The sequence below is a fragment of the Suricata suricatta genome, chromosome 6, assembly GCF_006229205.1.
Source record: "Suricata suricatta isolate VVHF042 chromosome 6, meerkat_22Aug2017_6uvM2_HiC, whole genome shotgun sequence".
Classification (NCBI taxonomy): domain Eukaryota; kingdom Metazoa; phylum Chordata; class Mammalia; order Carnivora; family Herpestidae; genus Suricata; species Suricata suricatta.
In genome coordinates, this window is record NC_043705.1 from 6,503,332 (window position 1) to 6,530,645 (window position 27,314).

The 27,314-nt window shown below is 43.4% G+C and overlaps 1 protein-coding gene across 3 annotated transcripts in view; it reads right to left on the reverse strand.

The window, feature by feature from the left end:
* Positions 1-24,591: 24,591 nt before the first annotated feature.
* The window catches only part of TNFAIP8 (TNF alpha induced protein 8), a 127,211-nt gene continuing 124,488 nt past the window's right edge, over positions 24,592-27,314 (reverse strand). For all 3 annotated transcript variants that reach the window (XM_029941554.1, XM_029941553.1, XM_029941552.1), the window contains one exon: positions 24,592-26,195. In XM_029941554.1, the coding sequence (XP_029797414.1) occupies positions 25,630-26,195 (566 nt within the window). In that variant the 3' untranslated portion in view covers positions 24,592-25,629. The remainder of the gene's footprint in view (positions 26,196-27,314) is intronic.

Here is a 27,314-nt window from a genome sequence, read left to right on the forward strand (position 1 = left end):
AGCTGTGAAATTAGGTGATTAACTAGTTGTTACTTAACCTTCTAATTTCTGTATAAGTCTAATTACATGAAATAGAAGTTGGGGTTCTGATTTTTTACTTTGCTTATCCATTTGGAGTGTCATTGTAACTACTGTATTGTAAATGATGGAAAATAATTGCATATGTTAAAAAAATAGTGTTATATTCTAAAAAAATAAAAAATAAAGTTACAAAAAATAAAATAAAATAAATAAGTAAATAAACTTAAAAACATTAAAAAAAAGAATGTGTATTTTGCACTTTGGGGCTCAGGGTTCTATACATGGCCACAAGGTCAAGTTTGCACATCACATTATTCAAATCTTGTATATCCTTACTGACATTTTCCCCACTTGTTCTATTGGTTACTGAGAAAAATATGCATAAACTCTCCTTCTATGATTGTGGACTATGGGCAAGTTCAAACTCTTTGTCATGGATTAGTGGACAATAGAGAATGAAAAAATTCAAAGGAAGGTTCTGGAAAGACTGATACATGTTACTTTTATGTGAAAGTGACACCTTCTCCTCCTATCTCCTTTCCCTTCTATCTATTTAGCCTTGGATAAATTATTTAACTACCCTCATCTCCTCCTAAAAGAGATCATTTAAGTATCTAGTAAATCATATGTGCCAGTAAAAATTAATTTCTTTATTTTATGAGAAAGGATTGATATTTTACTCCAGAACAACACAGCGATTCTAACTTTATACTCCTAAGCAGTTATATTTATACTTAACCATGCATGGCATTCCTGGTATGAACTATGAGTCCTTTCTTCCACTTCTTGGTATTAAAGAATTTCTTCTACCTTTCCCTATGCAAGGGGGCTTAAAAGGTATACTCGTTACCCACTGCTACCTAACAAATTACTGTAAAACCTAGACACTTTAAAAAAAACCAAACATTTCTTTATTATATCAATTATTATTTTTATTTATGTGCTTTTAAATTCTGGGCATGGTGTAGCTGGGTACCTTAAACTCAGAGTCTCTCCAAATGTCTCTCATCGAAGTGTCCACTATGGTTGTAATCACCTCAAGGCTCCTGTGAGGAAGGATCCACTGTGAGCTCACGCTTAGGGCCGTCGGCAGACCTCGGGTCTTTGCTGGCGATTGGCAGGAGGTATCAGTTCTCTGCAATGTGGGCCTCTCCGTAAAGGCATTCCCAACATGGCAGCTGGCTTGACCCAGAGTAGGCAAATGAGAGAACAAGAGAAAGCACCCAAGACAGAAGCCAGAGTCTTTTTCTTTTTTTAAAAAGACTTTTAGAGCAGTTTTAGGTTTAGAGCAACAGTGAGTAGAAAGTATAGAGGTTTCATATACCTTCTACCTACACACACACACACACACACACACACACACACACACACACCCTCCCGCACGACTGACATCCCTCCTCGGGGTGGGACATATATATATTAGAACTGATGAGACAACACTGTTATATCATTATCACCTCGTTTATATATTTTATTGTTTTGGATAAATGTATAGCGTCATGCATGTATTCACCATTGTAGTATCACATAAAAACAGTTTCGCTGCCTTTGAAGTCCTCTGTGCTCTGCCTATTCATCCCTCCCTCTCCTTAACCCCTGGCACCCACTGATCTTTTTACTGACTCTGCTGTCTTGTGCTTTCCAGAATGCCATATAGTAGAAATCATACAGTATGTAGGCTTTTCAGATTGGCTTATTTCACTTATGATGATACATTGACATTTCCTCCATATCTTTTCAGAACTTGATAGGTCACTTCCTTTTAGTGTTGCACAATATCCCATTGCTCGGGTTTACCACAGACTATCTACCCATTCACCTACTGAAGGACCTCTTGGCTGCCGCCAAGTTTTGGCAAACCGTGGTCTTTTCGTAACCTATTCTTGGAAGTCCTACCCCATTACCTCCGAGGCATGCAATGCGTTGGAAGCAAGTCTGTAAATCCAGACCACACCCTCAAAGGGGAGAGGTTACACGAAGGAGTGAACGTACGGGAGGGGAGGATCCTAGAAACCGGAGAGGTTGTCCACCACACAGCGGGAGACAAATGTTTACAGCTACCTTGACAGTGCCTGTGCAGCCAAGCAACTGAAAGAACGGCCTTTTATCGAATCTGTGCCTGGGAAGGTGCTATTCTTATTTTGATGTAACACAATTAACCCAAGTACCAGAGAAATGAGCAACCCAGGGAATGCACCTGGCCCGATGGGGAATGGTGCCACAGCAATGCACAGGCCTTTAAAACTTCCTGCCAGCTCATTTTCCTAGAAAAACAGAATCAACTTTGGGCACGTTTTCTTGGACAGCCCTTCCTCTTCAGGTTTATGTTTCTTGTTTTTTTACATTTATTTATTTTTGAGATATAGAATGAGACAGTGTGAGCAGGGAGGGGCAGAAAGAGAAGGAGACACAGAATCGGAAGCAGGCTCCAGACTCTGAGCAAGCATTCAGCACAGAGCCCGATGCAGGGCTTGAACCTACAAACTGTGAGATCATGACCTGAGCCAAAGTCGGACACGTAACTGACTGAGCCACCCAGGCGCCCCATCTCTTCAGGTTTAAAAGAAAAGGGATCTTCCAACTCAAGTGTGCCATTGTTACACTCCTGTCTGGGCTGCAGAGTGTACCACAGAGGATAGAAAATCCAGTAAGTAAAATAATTCCAGGATCACTGCATACATTACATCACTCATATCACATACATAAAATATCATTGGAATGTTTATATAACTTCAAATCCTACAATTTTACTTTTTTTTTAATGTTTATTTTTGAGGGGGGTGGGTGGGGAAGGGACAGAGAGGAAGACATAGAATCTGAAGCAGGCTCCGGGCTTTCAGCTGTTAGCACAGAGCCCAATGTGAGGCTCGAACTCACAAACCAGGAGGTCATGCCCTGAGCCAAAGTCCAATGCCCAACCAACTGAGCCACCCAGGGGCCCCTTACTTTTTATTGTGAAAATTTTCATTCTTCACCTTCAGCTGAATTGCAAGGGTGGAAATCTGGTGCTTTCTTTGCCCCTCAGAACTTAAACTTCCCACAGTAGCTCAACATTCAGTATAAAACCATTTCTTGGTGGAAACAGTGGATTGACATACTTATTTACAAGTGTAAATTTGAGTTTTATTTATTTATTTAGAGAGAGAAAGGAAGAGCATGAGCAGGAGAGGGGCAGAGAGTGCGAGACAGAGAGAATTCCCAAGCAGGGCTCGACCCCACGAAACTGTGAGATTAGGACCTCAGCCGAAATCAAGAGTCAGAGGCCTAACCAACTGATATCCAGGTACCCGTGATTATTATTATTTTTTTTAGTTTTATTTATTTTGAGAAAGTGAGTGAGAAAGAGGGCACACTATTTACAACTTTTAACAGTGGAATTCCTTAACTCTCTGAGAAATGTTTACAAACGCTCCATGGACCCTCTGCTCCCTGCCTTAGTGGATTCTTAACGTCCAACCGAAGTATGTCCTCCTGTGAAGCGACTCGGTTATTCCTCCCTCAGACAAACGCGCTTCCACCCGGTGGGAAAGCAGTGGAACCACGTGGCCACCAGGGGGAGCGCAGAGCCACAGAAGCATCTCGGTTGTTCTTAAGGCTAGGCTCTGCCATTCTGGGGAACTTTAAAAAAAAAAGAACTGTTCCTGTTTCTATTTCCCTTTAATCTTTCCCCTTCTAACAACCCAGAGACCTTCTTCTGGGCCAAGGCGGGGCCAATATCTCCAGATCTCTGTAAAGATGAGAAAAATATCGCTGGAAGCAACTTCTTTCTCTTGCTGATGTCTCTCCTGAGGGAATGGCGGCCAGGGCGGGTTCACCCAGAGCTGGACTGTTGTGTCAGCGCTGATGGCCCCCTCCAGTGTCAGGCACCCCCTTTTACTTGGTATTTCTAGTAGGTCTGCTCTCTGATTTGCCACCAGAGCGCAGATGCCTCGTTTATGAGAATACTTGCTATGGTCAGTGATTTAAGTAGGCCTTGAATTAATTCATCACGGCCTCACACAACTACGGAGTGCAGAGGCCAATGAGTAACTTTCAAAGTCCTTCAGGAAGTCCTCCCTGAGCAGAGGAAGGTCGGATTCAGAGCCTGGGAAACACGCCTTCCTCAGAATAACATAAAGAGAAATCCCCAATTATGAACCACAATCATTCTCGAGTCCTCTGTGTCTGGGGAAATTCTAAGCTCTGCGCCCCATAAATGGTGGTGGTTTATTGCACCTTGCCATACAGGGTGTTTGGGGATTTTCCCCCCAGTATTTGCCCAGCCTGGAAAAAGAATAGTGAGTCGAGCTGAGTAAGATGGTTTTCCCTCAAATGAGTTAGTCAGATGCTGCAGGCAGAAAGTCAGGCAAAAATCCAGGGAGGAGTAAACTCCGTGGTACATAATTGATGGCTGTGACAATAGAAATATGATTCCCTGAGTCTGACTGGTGCTTACTAATGCGCACGGAGTCAGCAGAACAGGTTTCCAAGCTACGACCAAAAAAAAAAAAAAAAAAATCGAAAATAAAGTATCAAAATCTGCTGCAAGAGTTCATACTCTAGATATTTCTCTTTCTTTTTTTTTTTTTAAGTTTATTTATTTATTTGGAGAAGGAGAGCTGGCAGAAGTGGGGGAAGGGCAGAAAAAGAGAGAGAGAAAGAAAGAGGGAGAATCCTAAGCAGGTTCCGTGCTTTCAGCACAGAGCCTGACACAGGGCTTGAACACATGAAACCACAAGATCATGACCTGAGCTTAAACCAGGAGTCAGACGCTTAACTGACTGAGCCACCCAGGCACCCCCTTTTACTAGGTATTTCTATGATAATTGTTCTCCAAAGAGTTCAAAGTGTTGTTTGTTTGTTTGTTTTAATGTAAACTTAGACACGGTCAGAGGGAAATCCTCTGGTAGTGGTGGCAGAAAAGATGAAAGATGGAAAAAACGAATAACCAAGATGCCTTAAAAACTAGAAATGACTCCAGATGCCTAGAGTAAGAGCAATGGCTCAATCTTTTGATGTGAAAATATTTACTTAAAGGATTCAGAATACAGCCAAGGCCCTGCACTGTAGCAAAGTCAAAAGCCGGGGGGCAGAGCTTATCACAACTTGGGGGACACATCCCATCCTGAATCGTGGAATCTTCCAGCAGATTTCAGATCCAGACCATATCATGATGCAGTTCCCCAAATGCCTCTCCTCACACCCTTCTGCCATTAACACTGCTCCATGGAATGCCATGTTTATTTCTTATGAAGAAATATATGCCTCCAAATCACCACAACCTTGTATTCCTGCTTTTGTGTCAGGGATCGTGCTCAGCTTCAGATCTGCTCAATCAGTGTGACTTCAGAATCAGACCCGCAAGCTCAGGAACTTCAGAGAAGTAGACCAGGCTGACAAGTCACCACGTCAAGGTCTATCTCCAAAGTCTCAGCAAAGAAACATGAAACCCCGGAGGGGGGTGAGGGGGGCTCATCATTATCCACCTATGCAACTAGGAGAATATGAAACTGATTGGTCGGAAGTAGGTCACATGTCATTTTTATGGGTGGGGGTGAAATGAGCACCACCTGCATTGATAGTAGGAGAAGAGTAGATTCCCTGTTGTTGGAAACTATTAGAAAGAGAATAAATGAAGTCTGGGCAGCCAAGAAACAACACAGGTCCATCTCAACCACATTTCACCCTTTCTTCTCCACCTCTCCAGTATGGGCCCATTTGCCTTCTGTTGGAAGTCTGAAGAAAGTGCAAATGGAACTGTTGGGATTGTGCAATATGGTGGCCCTGACTATTAGCACACTGGTCACTGCTATGTGATAAGGATCATTAAATATGTTTCAGTATCTGTTCCTATCTTTGGTCAATTTCTCTTGTCACCAAGTTACACACAAGCATGTGTGCTCACACAGACACAGCCCTCGGGGAAACAAGCTAAGCTAATGACAACATCTGACAGCAACGACAAAGACCTCAGAGAGTAACCATCACGGTCTGGGTTGTAGAAAGCGTATATAATTTAAAACCACTGTTTTAAATTCATCTCAGAAGAAGGCACATTATTTATGCAAAATGCATGTTAAATAACGCACTTGTTTCAGGTAAACATCTCTATTTCCCCCTTTTAGCACTAAAGTGAAAAAAATTTGGGGGGGGCACCTAGGTGGCTCAGTCGGTTAAGTGTCTGACCTCAGCCCAGGTCATGTTATCACAGTTCAAGAGTTCAGGGCTCCGCATCAGGCTCTGTGCTGACAGCTCAGAGACTGGAGCCTGCTTCAGATTCTGTCTCTCTCTCTCTCTGCCCTGCTCATGCTCTGTCTCTCCCCATCTCTCAAAAAAAAAAAAAGCATAAAAAATTTTTTTAAAGAGCAGATAATTTTACCCACATCTGGTTCCCATTAACCACATGATACCAAATCAATTATTGAGTGGTTATTAGGAAGGAGTGATTGTCCTTCCACAATGAGACATATTTTCCAAATTTTCAGAGCAACAAGGAGATACAACAGTTTTTCCCAGGAAAGACATCTTTTTTCCTGAGAGTGGTTCAGTTCTGCCCCAACATCTGTAACTTGCCACTGGAAAATCTCACTATCAGCCTCTGGGGGGATCTTGAGGAGAGGGACTCCTGAGAACTAGGTCTCTTGAGGTTCTCTGACCTGCAGTGAACAAATGTGGCCTCAGAAACTGGAAGGTCAGAGCCCCATTCTGCTGGTCTCAAGAGTGCATGGGCTGCAGAAGAATAAACCTGGACCACTTTCCTACACCAAACACACACAAAACCCTCAAAATAGATGAAAGACCTAAATGTAAGAGGAGAAAACAGGCAACAACTTCCTTTTTTTTTTTTTTTTTTTTTTGAGAGACAGAGAGAGACAGCATGAGCAGGGAAGGGTCAGAGAGAGAGAGAGAGAGAGAGACAGATACAGAATCTGAAGCAGGCTCCAGGCTCTGTGCTAGCCATCAGCACAGAGCCTGACGTTGGGCTCGAATCCACGAACTGTGAGATCATGACCTGAGCCGAGGCCGGACACTTAACCGACTGAGCCACACAGGCGCCCCTGCAACAACTTCCTTGACCTTAATTTCAGCAACTTCTTAGTCACCAGGTCTCCAGAAGCAGGGGAAATAAAAGGAAATATGAACCATTGAGACCTCATAAAGATAAAAAATCTTCTGCACAGCAAAGGAAACAATCAGCAAAACTAAAAGGCAACTGGCAGAATGGAAGAAGATTATTTGCAAATGATGCATCAGATAAAAAGTTAGTATCCAAAATCCATGAAGAACTTCTCAAATTCAACACCCCAAAAAACAAATAACCCAGTGAAGAAATGGGCAAAAGACATGAATAGACACTTCTCCACAAAAGACATCCAGATGGCCAATAGGCACATGAAAAGTTGCTCAACATCACTCATCATCAGTGAAATACAAATCAAAACCACACTGAGATACCACCTCACACCCGTCAGAATGACTAAAATGAACAACTCAGGCAACAACAGATGTTGGTGAGGATGTGGAGAAACAGGAACCCTCTTGCACTGCTGGTGGGAATGCAAACTGGTGCAGCCACTCTGGAAAACAGTGTGGAGGTTCCTCAAAAAATTAAAAATAGAACCACCCTATGACCCAGCAATTGCCCTACTGGTATTTACCCAAAGGATACAAAAATGCTGATTCAAAAGGGCCCATGCACCCCACTGTTTACAGCAGCACTATTCACAATAGCCAAAGTATGGCAAGAGCCCAAATGTCCAAAAACTAATGAATGGATAAAGAAGATGTGGTATATATATACAATGGGATATTACTCAGAGATCAAAAAGAATGAAATCTTGCCATTTGCAACAACATGGATGGAACTAGAGTGTACTATGCTACGCAAAATCAGTCAGAGAAAGACAAATATCATATGATTTCACTCATATGTGGAATTAAAAAAACAAAATAGATGAACATAAGAGGAGAGAAGCAAAAATAAGATAAACACGGAGAGGGAGACAAACCATAAGAGACTCTTAAAAACAGAGAACAAGCTGAGGGTTGCTGGTGGGGAGCTGGGTGGGGGGATGGGCTAAATGGGTAAGGGGCATTAAGGAGGGCACTTGCTAGAATGAGCACTGGGTGTTATATGTGAGTGATGACTTGCTAAATTCTATTCCTGAAATCATTATTATACTATATGCTACTTGGATTTAAATTTAATGATAATAATGATAATAAACAAATAGATAATTGATCTCTTATGTAAAAAAACAAAAACAGTGCATGGGCAAAGCCACCGTGAGTGCAATGGCTACAACACAGGCAGCCGGAGCTGTCTTCCCAGCTCCTTAACTTACCAGCTAAGTGTCCTTCAACCATCCTTTCTGTCTGAACCTGACTTTTCTCCCCTGTAAAATGATGATGAGAATTCATACCTTCTCTCCGACTTTAGCTCATTTGGTTACGTGTCTGACTCTCGGTATCAGCTCAGGTTATGATCTCAAGGTTCGTGAGTTTGAGTCCCAAATCAGGCTCTCTACTGTCAGTGCTTGGGATTCTCTCGCCGTCTCTCTGCCTCTTCCTTGCTCTCTTTCAAAAATAAATAAAAACGTTTAACAACAACAAAAAAAGAATTGATACCTTCTCAAGTTGTAATGGAAAACAAGATGGCGCGCTGAGTTTAACCAGGACCTCGGTACTGGATTAGTTGGGAGCAGGCTTTTGATTCGTATTGTGTTGTTGTTACTGTTGTTTTAAACACCAAGGAGATAAAGCTGGGGGTGATCACTGCCATCAGGAGAAGGACTGTCACTGATAACTTGCATCAGCCTTAAACTGAGCAAAGGGAAGGCAGCTGGGTAACCTGGTGCTTCATGAAAATCAGAAAACAACCCTCTGCCTACCAACCTGAAAGAGCTGCAGGCAAATGCTCGGCAGCCTAAAGAATGTTTGAGGTACCTAATATTCTCTTTCTACACGGTGTATACTTCTAGCGTACATTATTTTTTCACAGTTTTATTATTTTTTATTATTTATTAATTTATAAATTATTTACTTATTATTTAAAGTTTAACATTTTGGTCTTTGTGACTAAGTAAAAAAATTTTTTTGAGTTAAAACTTTTCATCTTTTTTTCTAACAGTTTTATTTACGCATAATTTACGTAACTAAAAACTTCACCTGTCTTAAGTGTGAGATGCAATGACTTCTAGATAATTTACAGTTATGCAGTCTATGTATGTTTTCTGTGTGTGTGTTTCACATGTGCGGATATTTTGTGTACATACACATGTTCACGCTGATGTATCAGTTACAAAGTATTATTTTCGCTTTCTGTTTAATATTCAAATTTAATCTCTGATTGACTCAATTCAATTATGTTTAGAGTTGCATAAAAAAGTAGAAATGGAGCAGCATGACATGATTTAGCAAATTCGACGACATGTGTGTTTACCACTACTAATCTATTTTTGAAATATTTCATATTATCGTTTATTGTTCATTTTAAAATTCTGCCTTTAACCTCTCAGATTAGATCAAAATCCTACATTATGGTTTTACATTTTTATAACCTGACAGGCTGAATGTCAAAAAGCTGAATTTTTTTTTACTATTATTAATTTTTATGCTTTAAAAAGTTTTAATTTTGGGGCGCCTGGGTGGCTCAGTTGGTTAAGCCTCCGACTTCGACTCAGGTCAGATCTCACGTTCGTGGGTTCGAGCCCCGCATCAGGCTCTGTGCTGAAGGCTAGCTCAGAGCCTGGAGCCTGCTTCCGGTTCTGTGTCTCCTTCTCTCTCGGCCCCTCTCCCTCTCATGCTCTGTCTCTGTCTGTATAAAAAATAAATAAAACATTTTTAAAAATTTAAAAAAAGTTTTAATTTTAATTCCAGTTAATTAACGGACAGTGTTATATTAGTTCCAAGTGTATGATATAGTAATTCAACGTTTCCATACATCACCCAGTGCTCATCACAAGTGTCCTCATCAGTCTCCACCACATATTACCCCATCTCCCACCTTCCCTCTGGTAACCATCAGTTTGTTCTCTAGAGTTAAGGGTCTGTTTCTTGATTTGTCTTTCTCTCTCTTTTTTTTCCTTTGTGTGTTTCTTAAATTTCACAGAGGAGTGTGTCACATGGTAATTGTCTTGATAGTAATTGTCTTTCTCTGACGGACTTATTTCACTTACCATTATACTCTCTAGCTCCATTTGTTGTTGCAAATGGCAAGGTTTCAGTCTTCAATTGACGTTATTTTGACTCTTAATGTTGGCTCAAGGATATAATATTGCCCATTACACAGTCCACAAACGAAAAGTTCAGCTTATAATTAATAGCGATGGCTTCTATTTATTGAGAATGTACCAGACACTCTGTTCTGAGTGCTTTATGTGCCTTAAATGATTATATACCCACTTTACAGATGAGGACACACTGGCTCAAAGAAATCAAACCACTTTCCCAAGTTTCAACTATAAACTTGTTTCCTTCACCTAAGGACACTTTACAGCCTTTTAAAATAATTTAAATGTTTGTTTCTTTATTTCTTTTTAGAGAAGAGAGAGGGGCAGAGAGAGAATTAAATAATCACAAGTGCTTAAAAATGATAAACCTTAATTTGAAGGTTTTCTCATAATACTTAAGGACAGAGTTTCCTTAATTATTTATATTTTATTTTATTTTATTTTATTTTACATTTATTTATTTCTGAAAGACAGAGTGAGACAGTGTGTGAGCAGGGGAGGGGCAGAGGGGAAAGGAGACACAGAATCTGAAGCAGGCTCCAGGCTCTGAGCAAGCTGTCAGAACAGAGCCCAACGCAGGGCTCAAACTCACCAACCCTGACATCATGGCCTGAGCTGAAGTCGACGCTCAACTGACTGAGCCACCCAGGTGCCCCTAATTTTTTTAATTTTGAGAGAGAAAGTTTTGGGGGTGCAGAGAAAAGTGGGGACAAAGAATCTAAAGCAGCCTCTGTACTGACAGCAAAGAGCCTGGTGGGGGGCACGAACTGTGAGATCATGACCTGAGCTGAAGTCTGACGCTTGACCAGTTGAGCCACCCAGGCACCCCAAGGACAGACTTTAATTCTGCATTCTCACTGGTGTGTGTCCAGTAACCACAATAGGTGCCTACTAGTCTGTTTTTTGGCAAGGTTTCCTGGGATTAGAGGTTTTTTAGGTTTCTTCTTCCTTCTCTATTCAACAGAGAATGCAAAATCAACATGACAATACCCTGTATCAGTCAGAACCTTTCAGTTACAAGGATAGAAATGTGACTCAAACCGGCTTAAGCAAAAGGATCAAATGTATTATTGACTCTTTAAATTAAGAAGTCTAGGGGCGCCTGGGTGGCTCAGTCAGTTGGGCCTCCGACTTCGGCTCAGGTCAGATCTCACGTTCGTGGGTTCGAGCCCCGCATCAGGCTCTGTGCTGACAGCTCAGAGCCTGGAGCCTGCTTCCAGTTCTGTGCCTCCTTCTCTCTCTGCCCCTCCCCCTCTCATGCTCTGTCTCTCTCTGTATCAAAAATAAAATAAAACATTAAAAAAAATTAAATTAAGAAGTCTAGGGGCGCCTAGGTGGCTCAGTTGGTTAAGTGACCAGACTCTTGACTTTGGCTCAGGTCATTGTCTCCAGTTAGTGAGTTTGACCCCTGCTGGGCTCTGCACTGTCAGTGCAGAGCCTGCTTGGGATTCTCTCTCTCTCCCTCTCTCCCTGCACTTCCCTTGCTCATGCTCGCTCAGCTCTCTCAAGAAATAAAAAACAAATTTAGAAAAGAAAAAGAAACTAAGAAGTCCCAGAGAAGGCTACTTGCAGACATGGCTCAAAGCATTGCCTCAGAGAGTGTTAGGACTCACTTTTCCTCCTCCTGGAAACACATGGGCTGCCAAAAGCTCCACCTCAGCACCTCATGAGTTCAAGTCCAGTGGGGTGAAGGAATGGTTCTTTGCCTGTTTCCCAAGCAAAAGTCCTTGGATGATGTACCGTTGAGCTTATCACTTGGCTGTAGTACATATTCATCCCTGAATCAGTGGCTGACTCAACCGGGTTGAAATGCTCTGATTGGTCAGACCCAGGCCATGTGCCCAACTGCCATTAGAGTTGATATCGGCACCTGGATAGAGAGTTCAGGACAAGTGGTACCCCTAAAGAGAAACCAAGATGTTAACAATAGAATGACAATGGATGCCAAGCAGCAAATGTAAATGACCACAACTTAATACATCCTAATGTCCTATGAGCCAAGGGATTCTCAATTATATATATTCTAAAGTCCCAGCACATAGAATGACAGACATAACATTAGGGGCACCTGGGTGGCTCATTCGGTTGAGCATCTGACTTTGGCTCCTGTCATGATCTCGCGGTTCACAAGTTCGAGCCCTGCACTGGGCTCTGTGCTGACAGCTCAGAGCCTAAAGCCTGCTTTGGATTCTGTGTCTCTCTCTCTTTCTCTGCCCCTCCCCCACTCACACACACACACATTCTCTCTCTCTCTCTCTCTCAAAAAATAAACGTTAAAAATTAAAAAAAAAGAAGATATAACATTAGAAATCAGGATATTTCCTAAAACACAGATAAAAACTGCCAACATATGGAGGGAGGTTCTATGTTCTGACTACGTATGGATATAATCAGTTAATATAAAGCAACTTTCATGCAAAAATTAAATTATGCCAGAGTCAATACCTATGTTTCCATAGCGGAGTAACAAGTGTCAATCATCCCTCTTCTCCCACACTGACCTTGTCATGACCTTGGAAATTCCACGGCTTAAAACAAAGAAGTCATAACATGGACTAAAAGAGCCATGGGCAAGCAGGTGCCAAAATGTTCGGCATATCCCAAAGAGCTAGCAGAGGAGAAAGTCTCTACTCAGACGGCGTCCATCTGGTTCACATATTGTATATGTAGAGTTTTTGTCAAACCTATAGCCAGAGACAAGGGTGATGCAGAATGAACTGGCCAGTCACCTTTCGCGGAGCTGGAATCTACCAAGAACATGAGCTCAGCTAGGCGCTGGGAAATGAGAGGGGTCATTGTTGGAGGAGCTTGCAGACTGGTAAGGGAATTGGGTCTGGGTTGAATGTCACTGTCAGCACAGCCCCCATGGAATATGTTACTCTGTTCCTAAAGTACAGAGAAAGGTGCAACATGGTAGCTAGTGAATATTTTCAAAATGAAGATTAACATTTAACTCTGAATTTGAGTCTTTCTCAAATATAAACCGCTAATGTAACATGCCCCAAAGATCGGGGCACCTGGGTGGCTCAGTCGCTTAAGTGACTGACCGACTCTTCATTTCAGCTCAGGTCGTGGTCTCAGTTTTGTGAGTTTGAGCCCGATGTCGGACTTTGCACTGACAGCAGGGAACCTGCCTGGGATTCTCTGTCTCCCTCTCTCTCTCTGCCCCTCCCATGCTTGCTCTCTCTGTCTCTCTCAAAATAAGCAAATAATGCCTTGTTCAAAAAACAACATGGATGATACCTACATATATTTCAAATCTAAACTTCAATAGACAGCATTTTCTTAGGAAAGAGAGCTGTCAACCACACAGGGATCTCAGCCCAGACACCCGAGTTCAGCTCACACTTGACACCACCCCATCACCTCCACATCCTCCAGGTGGTGCTGCTGCTGATGATAATGATGATGGTGGTGGAGGTGGCTCCCAGGAATTAATCACTTACTCTTCTTTACCTGAGTGTTTGCCATGGATAATATAGAAGTACCCCAACTGTCTCCACTTATCAGGTAAAAATAACAAGAGACAGAGAAAATAAGGAACGTGTGCAAAGTGACAGCCATTGAGTGGCTCTGTCACCACCCGTTTCACCCAGCAGTCTGATTTCTGCACACAATAGGAAAAATCTCAATTTTCTCGCTTTCTGTAACATGCCAGTTGTTAATTGAAATATTGGCAGCCTTCTGATTTGGATAAGCCTGAACAAGCCTCATGTAGGTAAGGACAGGACTGAGGTGACTGAGATCACTTTCTGACAGCCACTTTCTTACACCCACCACAGAACATTCTATCATTGAACATCTGGAACCAGAGAAGATGAACACTGAGAGTTCATCTCTGTCACCTCCCCATTCTGGGAGCTGTAGGATGCCGTGCAGAAAACAGGGTCCTCAGTGTCAGTCCTGGGTTCAAGCTTCCCAGCTGAGTCCCAAGGAAAATTGCTTGTCTTCTCAGGCTCAGTTTCTCATCTGCAGAGAGTGACACCACGCACCTCACAGTACGGACCACAATATAAAGCAGGCAACGGTCTCATGCTGGCCCACGGTGCACCCTTCACTACAATCATGTCATACTCAGGGCGGGAAGGTCTGAATTCCCAGATGATCACTATAAGATATGTGCAGGGGGACAGAAAGCTCAGAGGACAGGAAAGGATCAAATTTAGAGAGAGCCATTCTACCGCTGCTAGAACTAATCTGGACTAAAATACCCTCAATGCGCTACTTCCTCTTTCCCGGAACAAAGAACAAATGTCTCATATGCGAGAGCTTCCATCGAAGTTTCCCTGATCCGCTCACTTCCACACGAACATTTTCAAATGATAACCTGCAGCAGCACACCAGCGGTGAGGAAGGAGCTGGGGAGGGACTGGGGGGCACCGATCAGGCAATCGGCCTCTACCTTTTCCCACACGATGTCAGGAGTGTCACTTGTTGAGAGGCACGAGGAAACTGATGGCTCCTCCCACTCAGGGACGTTTGATCCCGGCTCCAACTCATTCGTCTTCCTTCTTGATAGTATCTGTTTCCCCATTACCAAAGCTGGCTTTTATAATTATAAAAAATTTTTTTTCATTCATTCATATTTGGGAGACAGAGCGTGAGTGGGGGAGGGGCAAAGGGAGAAGGAGCCACAGAATCTGAAGCAAGCTCTAAGCTCTGAGCTGTCAGCACAGAGCTCGACACGGGGCTCGAACCCACGAACTGTGAGATCATGACCTGAGCTGAAGCCGGACACTCAACTGACGGAGCCACCCAGGCGCCCCCAACACAAGGTTCTAACTCAGCATAGAGCCTGACACAGGACTGGAACTCACAGACCACCGTGAGGTCATGACCAGAGTGGAAGTATTCTTGGGAAACATCTCTAAGAGGGACTAACTGTCAAGTTTAGGTAGCAAAGTGAGGTCGCCTTCCCCATCTGGGAGGAGAGATCACTTCTTTGTCTACTTTTTCTTTCTTCTCTACTTAATACATCTTTGTCCTTTTCTCTGAAAGTCTTGCTCTTGAATTCTTCCTCGTGCAAAGTCAAGAACCCAAAGCCTCAAGCCCCTCCCTCTCAGAGCCTTCGTCTATTTGGCATCACGAAGGTAAGCTACTTAGGAGAAACGTCGGTATTAACATTAGCACTGGAAAAAGACAAGAAAGCTTAGGTTGTCTTACATTTTAAACTTGGTTCTTGCTGATAGTTAGAGCCTCTTACTAAGATGGCCACTTTCTCTTTCCTTAAGTTTAAGAGAGTGAGAAGCCAGTGTGCTTTTGATGAAATTGCTTCTTTTAAAGTCTGGGAAAAAGAAATATAGCAAACACTTCCTTCACACAAACTAGAGGGGACGTCTCTCCTGGGCTGCTAACGAAGCCCAAACTGGCTCAGCAGGTAGGGTAGGTTTTTGAGTAATCAGCCATGTTTATATTATTTGTCTTGGTTGAAACGATGTGGTTAGTCAAGAGATAGAACAAACTAAAACTGAAACTTCAAAAGCCCATCTTTTTGTCATCAGAAGATATAAAAAAAATCCTGCCGTGAAGTGTTGTGATTTGTCCAAGAAGGACTTTGGACAGCAATTCTCTGGATGTAACCGGAGGAAAGGGAAAAGCACCCTGTCTTGTCTAGAGCCACCGGGAAGGCCACTGGGGATGACCCACAGCCAGGGTCTAAACGACACAGTGGGCTCCTTCCTCAGGCTGTGTGCTGGTCCTTGGCTAGCAAGAGGACTTTGCTGCTTGGTGATGTTTTCCTCTTGAAGACTCATGGAGCTGGGCAGTGATGAGTGACAAGGAAGCAGACAGAATCAAATAGTGGGCAGGACCAGCTGAGATCCGCCTCACTGGCTAGGCTGCCAAGAAACGTGGACGGCCATGCTCACTAGACCAGTCAACCATGGGCTTCTCTGCTCTGGTCTGAGGCCTCCGGGGACACAATACACCCCCACTGAGCACAAGGATGTGAAGAAAGAGTTTATCTAGCTTTACAAGTTTGGCTGCAATCTACTTCCAGAGTAATGATATTTTTAGGAAGTCTTCCCCTATCTCCGGGGTGGCTCGGTGGGGTAAGTGTCTGACCTTGGCTTAAGTCATGATCTCATGGTTTGTGAGTTCGAGCCCTGTGTCAGGCTCTGAGCTGTCAGCCCAGAGCCTGGAGCCTGCCTCAGATTCTGCATCTCTCTCTCTCTCTCTGCCCCTCCCCTCTCAGCTCTCTCTCTCTCTCTCTCTCTCTCTCTCAAAAATAAATAAACATTAAAAATAAAAAATAGTTTGGCACCTGACCCCTCCCAGGACCCATGATGCCAAGACCCTAGCGGGAGACAAGGAAGAGTCAAGGTCATGGTCTAGTCTCCCCGGCTGGCCCCACCTCAAGGAACAGTGGTGGATTGGCCCCAAGTAAAAGCACAGCATATGCATCCAATTCGCCCTTTTCCCTGACCAACAGTGACTTACACTAGATATTTTGCCAGTACGGCAAAGTTGTAAAGGTCACTATAATGAAAGATAAAGATACCAGGCCTAGCGGCGCCTGGATGGCTCGGTCCATTGAGTGGCCGGCATCGGCTGGGGTCATGATCTCGTGGTTTGTGACTTTGAACCCCATGCCAGGCTCTGGGAGCTCAGAGCCCAGAGTCTGCTTCAGATCTTGGGTCTCCCTCTCTCTTTATGCCCCCTCCCCACTCATGCTCTGTCTCTCTCTGTCTCTCAAAAATTAATAAACCGGGGTGCCTGGGTGGCTCAGTTGGTTAAGCAACAGGCTTTGGCTCAGGTCATGATCTCGCGGTTCGTGGGTTCAAGCCCCACATCGGGCTCTGTACTGACAGCTAGCTCAGAGCCGGAAGCCTGTTTCAGATTCTGTATCTCCCTCTCTCTCTGAAACTCCCCTGCTCGCGCTGTCTCTGTCTCTCAAAAATAAATTTAAAAAAACATAAAAAATAAACACTAAAAAAAATTTAAAAATTATAAAAACAAGATGTTCAGGCATCCTATCTTGAATTTAGTAGATTAACTTACCAGGCCCAGATGAGGCTCACATCTTCATATGGACAGGAATGTGGTTATTAACAGGTTAGCCCACTGTTATTTCATATAAATTTTTTCATATTATTCATTTCCAGTTAAAACAGACTATCCTGTGAAGAACACAAGACACACTGAGTACTCTTTTACTTCTGTTGGACCCAAGGTGAGAAATAGTGATATGGTACCTAGTTTTCAAAGATGGCTCCAGAAAACCATGCATCCCGGATTTCACGCCCTTGTGGAGACCTTCCAACACTAAAATCATCAGTCTTATGTGCAGTAAAGGGGTAACTCAGAAAGGTTGGGATGATCAAAACTTGCACAATCCAGGGGCGCCTGGGTGTATCAGTCGGATAAGTGAGCCACTCTGGCTCAGGTCATGATTTCATGGTTCGTGAGTTCGAGCCTCAAATCTGACTCTACACTGGCAGTGTGGAACGTTCTTGGGATTCTCTCCTTATCTCTCTGCCTCTTCCTGACACATGCTCTCCCTCGGTCTTGAAATAAATAAACTTAAAAAACAACAACAACAAAATTCATGCAATCCAAAGAAAGGATGGACTCTTGACTTACTAGAGATAATCTCTAAATCCTTGATATATCCTGTTTAGTTAGTGTCTTTGTGTATCAAGGGCCTTGGGGGAAGCCAGATAGTTTTTGCTAACAATGGGATTTCTGGTTCCTTCTGCTTTCTTTGCCTAAGACTTTGGAGAACTGTAACAGTTTGACCTCTGGAGGTTCTGGAGAGTAACTAAGGTCAGTCATGTGGACATTCCAGGCCTATCTGAGTGACTTGTAATAAAAACCTGAACATCAAGGCTCCTGTGGGCTTTGCTGGTTGGCCACACTGTACGTGTTATCATACATCACTGACGGGACAATTGAATGTTATCTGCAAAACTACTGGAAGAAGACAATTGGAAGCTTGCACCTGATTTCTTTTGGATTCTGTCTCATGTGCCTTTTTCCTTTGCTAATTCTAATCCATATTCTTTTCACTGAAATAAACCTTAATTGTGAGTATCACAGCTTTTCTGAGTTCTGCAAGTCCTAGCAAATCATCAAACCTGAAGGTCATCTTGAGGACCCTACCGATAGCACGTAGTTTGCTTTAACCAGTAGACTGGGGCAGAAGGAAGAGTGTGCCTGTGCTGGGCGTGTGGCTTAATAAGTTCTGGAAACTTCTGCTCCTGCACTTTTGGATGCCTTGACTAATAGGTCAAGACTAGGGGAAGAGGAGAGGCTGGCCCTGGGGCACAGTCAATCTCCAGAAGGCCCCAGTCTGAGCCACTCTCTGATCACAACCACGTAAAATCCCAATAAAGACAACTGACCAGTTATGCCCAGGCAACCCACAGAATCATGGGAGAAAAAAAATGGTTGTGGTCTTTTTTTTTATTGTTTATATATTTTTGGGAGAAAGACTGGATTGGGAAGGGACAGACAGAAGGGAACCTAAGCAGGCTTCATGGTGACAGCAGAGAGTGTGATGCGGGCCTTGAACTCATGAACCGTGAGATCATGACCTGAGCCAAAGTCGGACGCTTAACCCACTGAGCCACCCAGGTGCCCTCAAAATGGCTGTGGTCTTAAACCACTAAATTTTGGGGTGGCTTATTATGTAGCAACAGAAAACTAACGTCAACAGGAATGATAAAATAACTGAAGAGATCCTGGACATAATTGGCTAAGAGATTATGCATAAGTAATGGCTGGAAACCATTCCTTTCAACAACTCGACCCAAGAGAATTTTCCTAAACAGAGAGAAAAAAAAAACTTTTTAAGGAACCCAGAAATTAGTGAAATTCTCCTGGGCTTTGGAAGTCTGTTGTTTAATGTAAGGTTCCAGGCTTATTTTCATGGCTTGTTTGCAAGGAGCAAAAGGCCATTGCTAAATAATACCTCACAAAGGGACCCAGTGCCCACCGTGTTTTAGTTTTATTCTTAAAGTGAGAATGTAAGGTAGCTGATCTTATTCGAAGTTCAGGTAAGGGGAGAGAGGTGCCTGGCAGACGGGAGCAGGACACGTTGGCTCCACCTGCATGTGCCCTCTGTCCCCGAAGGGTTCCACCTGACCACCCGCCAGTGAGTTCCCCGGAGGAGGAGATGCCAAACTCCCGACGCACGCTGTTCCAAAACACTCTGGAATATTCCCACTCGACTCCATCGCAAGCTCAGGGAATGTTTTCGGCAAGTTAAAAACATGACTCCTGGGTCAAGAGGACACAGAGTCTGCACGATTAGGGAACTGCAATAATACCAACAATTTAATTATCAGCAAATCCTCTTCCAGGACATGAACTGTCTTATAAAAATGTGTAATTTGCTTTGCAAGTATTTATTTCAGGATAATAAACGATCTTAGGACAGAGCAGTAAGGGCTGCTTAACAATCATTGGGTTGGTTCAGTGGTGGCTCATTTGCGGGAAAACGGAACCTGGATTTCTCGCTCATGAAACATGGATCATCCCAGAAAATGGTGACAGTCGAGGTATCTCTACTCAGAGTTTTCACTGTCATGTCTTGAAATTATACCTCACATCGGGCAGGCTTAAGTGACTTAATTCATCTATCAACTTTTATTTTTTAATTTTCTTAGGTTTACTTTAAGAGAGAAAGCACAAGTGGGGGAGGTCAGACAGTGAGGGAGAGACTCTCAAGCAGGATCCACACCGTCAATGCAGAGCCTGATGTGGGACTCAAACCCAAGAACTGTGAGATCATCACCTGAGCCAAAGTCAGAGGCTTTACCGACTGAGCCACCCAGGTGCCCCAATCCATCAGCTATTAAATGAGAAAACCAAGGGGCACGTGGGTGGCTTAGTCGGTTGAGCATCCAGCTTTGGCTCAGGTCATGATCTTGCAGTTTGTGGGTTCCAGCCCCGCGTCAGGCTCTGTGCTGACAGCTCCGAGCCTGGAGCCTGTCTTCAGATTCTGTATCTCCCTCTCTCTCTGATCCTCCCCTGCTCACGCCATCTCTCTCTCTCTCTCAAAAGAAATTAAATGTTAAAAAAAAAAGAGAGAAAGCCGAAGTACAGAGAAGCACATGGTCTTAGGTTGTTCTGTGAATCAAAACACATACTTTAAAAAAGATCACATATTCTTTCCTTGTGTTAAGAACGAAAGTACCAAAACCTCTTAACTACAGAGAACGAACTAGTGGTGACCTGAAGGGGGGCAAGTGGGGGGATGCGTGAGAGAGGTGACAGGGATTAAGGAGGGCACCCGTGATGAGCACCAGCCATTGTATGCGCGTGTTGAGTCGCTGAATTGTACACCTGAAAGTAATAATAACACAGAAAGTTAACTATACTGGAATTAAGGGAAAAAAAAAAAACAACCAGTCCCAAGCACCAGATCAGCACTTTATCTCCATGAGGCAGAAATGGTTATGCATCCAGAGAATTTCCTCAGCCGCCCGTGAAGGAAGAAGAGGGGACCTTATCCATCAGCGGGCCCATCTTGCTAAGATCCCATGGGAATTCGGTGGACCTAGAGCCCAGTTCTCTGTACTGAAGAACATTTTCCAAAGCACAGATGTTTTTCTCTTAACTGTGAACGCTGGCTGACTTGTCTGTACCGTTTTTCAGCGCTCGGCACACGGGACGTTTTTGGAGGGTCTTGTCCCCTAGAACTTGGGGCTGATGTTCACGGCTGGATGGAAAACACGTCTTTGGCTAGACAGACATGAAAACACATCTTTGGCTGGTTGCGCACAAATGTTTCCATTTTGGGAAATTCCCTGAGATAAAAGTGTTTTTCTGGCTCTGGGCATATGTAAGTGACCATGAGAACACCTCAGTAAAAGCAATAATGGATTTTCAATAGCTCGCCCTGCTAGTGCTATGTCATTATTAGCTCCTGAAGGTCTTCCTGTTGTTTCATTTTGGAAACAAAAAGTTGGCTCCTTTCTGGTTAGTGCCTCAGGGTTTTCATTAGGGGGTTTTTATAAAGATTTTTTCTGAATCATCAGAAGGACAATTATTTCAGAGCTTGGATAAAAGTTTCTCTCTCATAAACATCACTGACTGCTAAAATCTGCTTTGTGTTTGACAGATTACATAGAAGCTTTATGCCCAGGAATGCAATATATCAAATAAAACAGTGATATTTTCAAACACTGCGAAGTTCAACTACTTTATTTATTGATTGATTTATAATTGTTTATTTATTTTTGAGAGAGAGACAGAGCATGAGCTGGGGAGGGTCAGAGAGAGAGAGGGAGACACAGAATCTGAAGCAGGCTCCAGGCTCTGAGCTGTCAGTACAGAGCCTGATGCGGGGCTCGAACCCATGAACTGTGAGATCATGACCTGAGCCAAAGTCAGCTGCTTAACTGACTGAGCCACCCAGGCGCCCCGAAGTTCAACTAGTTTAGATAATGCAAGTTCAGAAAGGCAAGGTTGACTAAAAATGTAAAAATATTATACATCTTATTAACATACTAATTAAATTTGTTTTGTTAGAATAATTTCCTAGCAATGACATAGCACTTAGCTATTTACTACAAATATTTCATCAAATGGGTAGAGATGTTCATCTTTGATTTAGTATCTGTCAAGATTGGTATGCTATGTTATAATTAGGGGTTCTCATCAGAAATCTCAAGGATATATCAAAATTCGCAGTAAAAATCCTGGGGCGCCTGGTGGCTCGGTCGGTTGAGTGTGCAACTTCAGCTCAGGTCGTGATCTCTCGCCTCGTGATTTTGAGCCCCCCATTGGGCTGTGCTGAAAGCGAGGAGCCTAGAGCCTCCCTTGCTCACACTCCGTTTTGGTCTCTCTCTCAAAAATAATGGATAAATGTTAAAAAAAATTTTTTTAACCAACTCGCTCAGATATTTCTAGCACGTAAACCTGGCAAATAATGGTAACATTTCCAAGTAAAGCCATACCTTTGCTGGGGAACACAGTGGTGCAGGTGGGCTCTGTCTTGGTTGTGGGCACGTGACAGGGCCCTTCTCATCCACGCAGATTGCCTGAGGGCCGGGTCACACTGGACCCCACGGATCACTGCTCCTAGTTGTCACTGGTTGTGAGCACCTTGAAGTTCTGGAGGGGACTGAAATCTGAGCCATGACTAACAAATCACCCCCAAATGAGAAGCTGTGTTGAAAAGTTCATACAAGGTCTCTGTAGGAATTCATACCCAGATCTTAGGAGAATAGATCAGACCTGTATGATTTAAGTACCATCTCATATGTCACGATATGAAAAACCATTGCAGAAGCACACTGCCCATTGTTGTCGGAAGCACCTTTATCCAGACCATATTTAGAGAAAAATAGGGTTTTACGGATATCCTGGTTTTGACGCTTAATAGGCTATGTGAACTTGGGCAAATTCCTAAATCTCTCTTGCTGTAGTTTCTTCATCTGTGTGTCTGGAACCTACTAACCACTCTGTGTCACCTGCTAACACCTAACATTCCCACTCACCTGTATTATAGTAACATAATATTTGCAGAAAAGCCATCAGCACAAACTTTAAAAAAATCAATTTCTAACAGAATTCATTTTTTTCCTAAAATGTATAAGACTTTTTACAATGTTAAGGCCCCCAAATGACTCTTAACTTGGCTCAGATTATCTATCCTAAGCACATTTGGATTCTTTCCATCCTTTCCAACCCTCCCCCCAAACTAAAGTCATGCACAAGGGAGTCTGGTTGCATCAGAAATGAACTTGCACATCAAGACCTTGTAGTTGGGGCGCCTGGGTGGCTCAGCTAAGTGCCTGACTCTTGGTTTTGGCTCAGGTCATGATCTCACGGTTCATGAATTGGAGCCTCATGTCGGGCTCCATGCTGATGGTGCGGAACCTGCTTGGGGTTCTCTCTCCATCTCCTCCTCTCTCTCTCTGCCCCTCCCCTACTCATCTCTTGCTCTCTCTCACAATAAATAAATAAAAAAAATAATAAAAAGACATTGTAGCTGATCCCTAAGGCATCCTGCCAGGCACAGAATTGGTAAGAATGGGCTCCCTCCCAAACACGCTGCTGAAACGGCAGCTAACAGGACTCCCTCCTTCTGGAGAGTCCTCGCTGCCCTCCTTCTGTGTGAGACTGAGGCTTGCTCGCTCCCTCCTTCAAGGACATTTGATGGCTGGCCTGATTCAAAATGTTTCTAGACCTATCTGTACTTATCCTCTCCCGAGTGGGTCCTGTCCGTAGCTAGAAATGCGCAGGGAGCACACACCCGTGGCCGAGGCAGTGCACTTTGCACGCCTCCACTGAAGGAGTTCTGGTAGAGATTAGAAAAGCACCAAATCCGGAGCTCCTTAAGACCACGCTCCCAGTCCTCCCCTGTAAGGAAAGCAGAGGCCAGGGGTGGCTGGGTGGCGACTCAGTTGGGCGCCCAACTTCGGCTCAGGTCACGATCTGACCGTTTGTGAGTTCGAGCCCCACTTCGGGCTCTGTGCTGACAGCTCAAAGCCTGGAGCCTGCTTCCGATTCTGTGTCTCCCTCTCTCTCTCTGTTCCTCTCCTGCTCACATTGTCGCTCTCTCTCTCAAAAATAAATAAAGATTAAGAAGAATTAAGAAAAATAAAAACAGAAAGAAGAGGCCAGAAGTAAGGTCAAGGTAGTAAGGCCATGGAAGGCTACTGAACTAAACCTCCAGGCAACTTAGCAGGTTATGAAGCGAAAGGCGTCATTTCTGCTGTCGCTATGCTATCCTTACAGTATCTCAGAATAACCGACCCGTGCGGTGACTTAAGAATGGTCATTTCAGGTGTAATTTTGGTGTCAAGGACTTAATATCAAACAAGGAGACACACTGCCTCCGCTGCTGGTCTTGGACAAGCCCCCGAGGAACCCAGAGAAACGGACCGCCTCCTTCACGCTGGACTGGGTTCAAGCAGATCACAACCTCTGCAGTTTTTAAGTTGTGGGCTCTTTCCCGATGAATTACTATTTTACTGTCACTGTTCTGGGAGGTAGGCAAATTCAAGCAAAAGAATACACTCGGTCACAGACACAGTGACAATGCAAATATTTACAGCTGGTAGTTAAGTCTGTTATTTCCTGAGAGTTGGCCAGGAGACTTCCATTTCATTTTATAAAATAAGAAGATGCTGGGGTGCCTGGTTGGCTCAGTAGGTTGTGTCCTACTTTGGCTCGGATCATGATCACAATTCATGGGTTCAAGCCCCAGGTTGGGCTCTGTGCTGACAGCAAGCTCAGAGCCTGGCGCCTGCTTCAGATTCTGTCTTCCTCTCTCTGCCCCTCCCCTACTCGCGCTCGCTCTGTCTCTCTCTCAAAAATAAATGAACTTCAAAAAATTTTAAAATAACGTGATGCTTACTTTATCATTCACATGTGTAAAGTTATATATAAACAACACACAAACTGCTTAGAATGCACATATTCTTTGGTTTAGTCATCAAAATGGCAAGTAACAAAACAGCAAAAACCTTACAGTTAAATAAAAAAGTGACATTCTTTATTTACCTGTCAAACCTTATTAAACATTGAAATGCGTTGAATTTCATTCTCATGTTCAATAGCAATATGCTTTCTTCCTTTTTGGCCCTGATGCCCCTACATTATTTTCACAGGCTCTTCTCTAACATAAATATTGTTGTTACTGTCCTAATACCACTTACTTTTACAAGAACCACCTAGATTTTCCTCTGTGCTCTCACATCTGAAAATAGAAATGCTAGCACATCTTCAAGAATTACCACGATTTGGAAGAAGCACTGTTGGTACTATAAAATAGGACTTGAAGCCAGAAGCATATTCGTATAGTAGACAGTACTTATGATGTCACATACAGTTGGTTCCTACAGTATTGATTTCAGAGAAGCAGTTTTTCAATTTTTCTGAGGGTCCCATTTGACCACCTTAATTCCTGAATGCCTTAATTCTCAATGAAAAACTTAATTCTTGAATGTCAGCTACGCAACCTTTAACGCAGCAATATTTAACAAAAGGTAAACTTGAAAATGAAATTGTTTCAAAGGAGCAATGACAGCGAGAGAAAGACCTCAGCTTTTTAACAGAGGTACATACACAAAGTAAGGAACACTAGCGAATCAAAATACATAATTCTGTACACATTAGGAATATCTGATGTACTATCAACTGCCCTAAGTAGATGTCTTGAGGTTCAGAGCCATACATATTTTTCTTTGTATAACTATATTTGCATCATACGAACATACACTTTTCCCATGATCAGTGGGAAGCTGTTCATCAGAATTTTTGGCACTATGCTTTTCTTCCAATAAGACAAGGCGTGTAAGACATTACGATTAATGTCTAACAACTGAATTGGCCAATGTCTTTCTGAACCAAGTGTAATCTTTAAAAAAAAATTCTTTTTTTCCTTCATACATCAGCAGTGCTCCGTTTTCAAATAAATCATGAGCAGTCTTCATTCATACGCTCAAATGTTCTCCTCATCCAGCATTTTGTTGACGCCGTCACAGAGTTTTTGTAAGTGGGGCTTATAATTTCCAAAGGGGTTATATAAGGCAGCTAAAAAATCACAATCTGAGAAGTGGTCGAAGACGTTATTAACCCGTCCGTGTGACTTGGCAGTGAGGTGACGCTGGATGATCTGGTGGAGCATCTCTCTGCACTCATTCAGCAGCCGGGACAGCACGTTGCGGTCAAAGGTGTACTCCACCTGGTTGAAGCTGACCACGGTCATGGCGAGCTGGTGCACCTTCTTCTTAAACTTCTCCATGAGCGCCAGCTCATCTTGGTTAAACTGGTTGTTCCTGTAGAGAATGGCCAGCTTGATGACTGTTTTGATGAGGTTCTTGATGATCTTCTCGGCCTCCTTCTTGTTCTGGGTGTACTCCTTGGTCACTCGGTACAGCTCGTCCAGGACCTCGCTGCTCGTGTCGTCGATGAGGGTGGTGGCGATGGACTTGGACACCATCTTCCCCAAGATCTTCTTCTGTGCCTGCACGGCCAGGTTTTTGGAATTGAAGACATCTGTGGCCACTGAAAGGAAGCAAATGAAAACACTGATACTAAGGAGTATTTTCCTTCTCATGCACCCCACGATGGGGTTGCCTCCCACCTGCCGACATTTGTTTCCGGTCAGAAAAGAACGAAAAACTTGACTACGCTTCTGGGCGTTAGGTCCTCACGAAATGGACGGGTTGTTGTGCATAATCTCTAAGGTCTATGACAACTCAAGTAGTTTATGCCTTCCGCTATACAGTCACTACTTTGTTTAGCAGTTGAAGGGGACAACCTTTCCAAAGAGAACTTTTTCTGTTTATAAAAACGGTACGTCTCACGAGACAGTCACTGTTCACACAATTTCCCCCCAGCTTAGTTTTGTAATAAACCCCCCCAAATACAAAATCAACCCCACAACTGTCCTCTGGGCACCAGTCACCAAGAACAATTTAAAGAACCCCCTTTCCATGTAAGAAGGATACAGAGCAAAGCCACATTGAGTAAAGTAGCAAATTCACGGAAGCCAATAAAAAGGAGAGCCCCGTTTTAAACTTCAGCTACAAAAAGTCGAAGTTCCAGGGGCGCCTGGGTGGCTCAGTCGGTTAAGCCTCCGACTTCGGCTCAGGTCAGATCTCATGTTCGTGGGTTCGAGCCCCACGTCAGGCTCTGTGCTGACGCCTAGCTCAGAGCCTAGTGCCTGCTTCCAGTTCTGTGTCTCCTTCTCTCTCTGCCCCTCCGCCTCTCATGCTCTGTCTCTCTCTCTCTATCAAAAATAAATTAAAAAAAAAACATTAAAAAAAAAATCTTAAAAAAAAAAAAAGTTGAAGTTCCTGAGACACTGGCCTGCCCCTACCAGTTTGGTCATCCTAAAGGCCCTGAATTTCAACTCCCAGAAGCTGGGTCTTAGAAAAGAATATTTCTTGGAAGGCTTATTGTCACTTACTATTTCTGATGAACAGCCACTGTTCGTTCCCTTTAAACGTTTATACATTATAAGGAAATGACCACACGTTTTTATGAGCCAATGACATGTGGTCCCTGAATAACACACTTTGAAAAAGCTGATGCTCTGAGTTTGCTTTTGAAACGCTCATAACTGAATTTGACAGGGTGTAAGATACACGTAACAACAGTCGGCATGTTAAAGTTTATTCC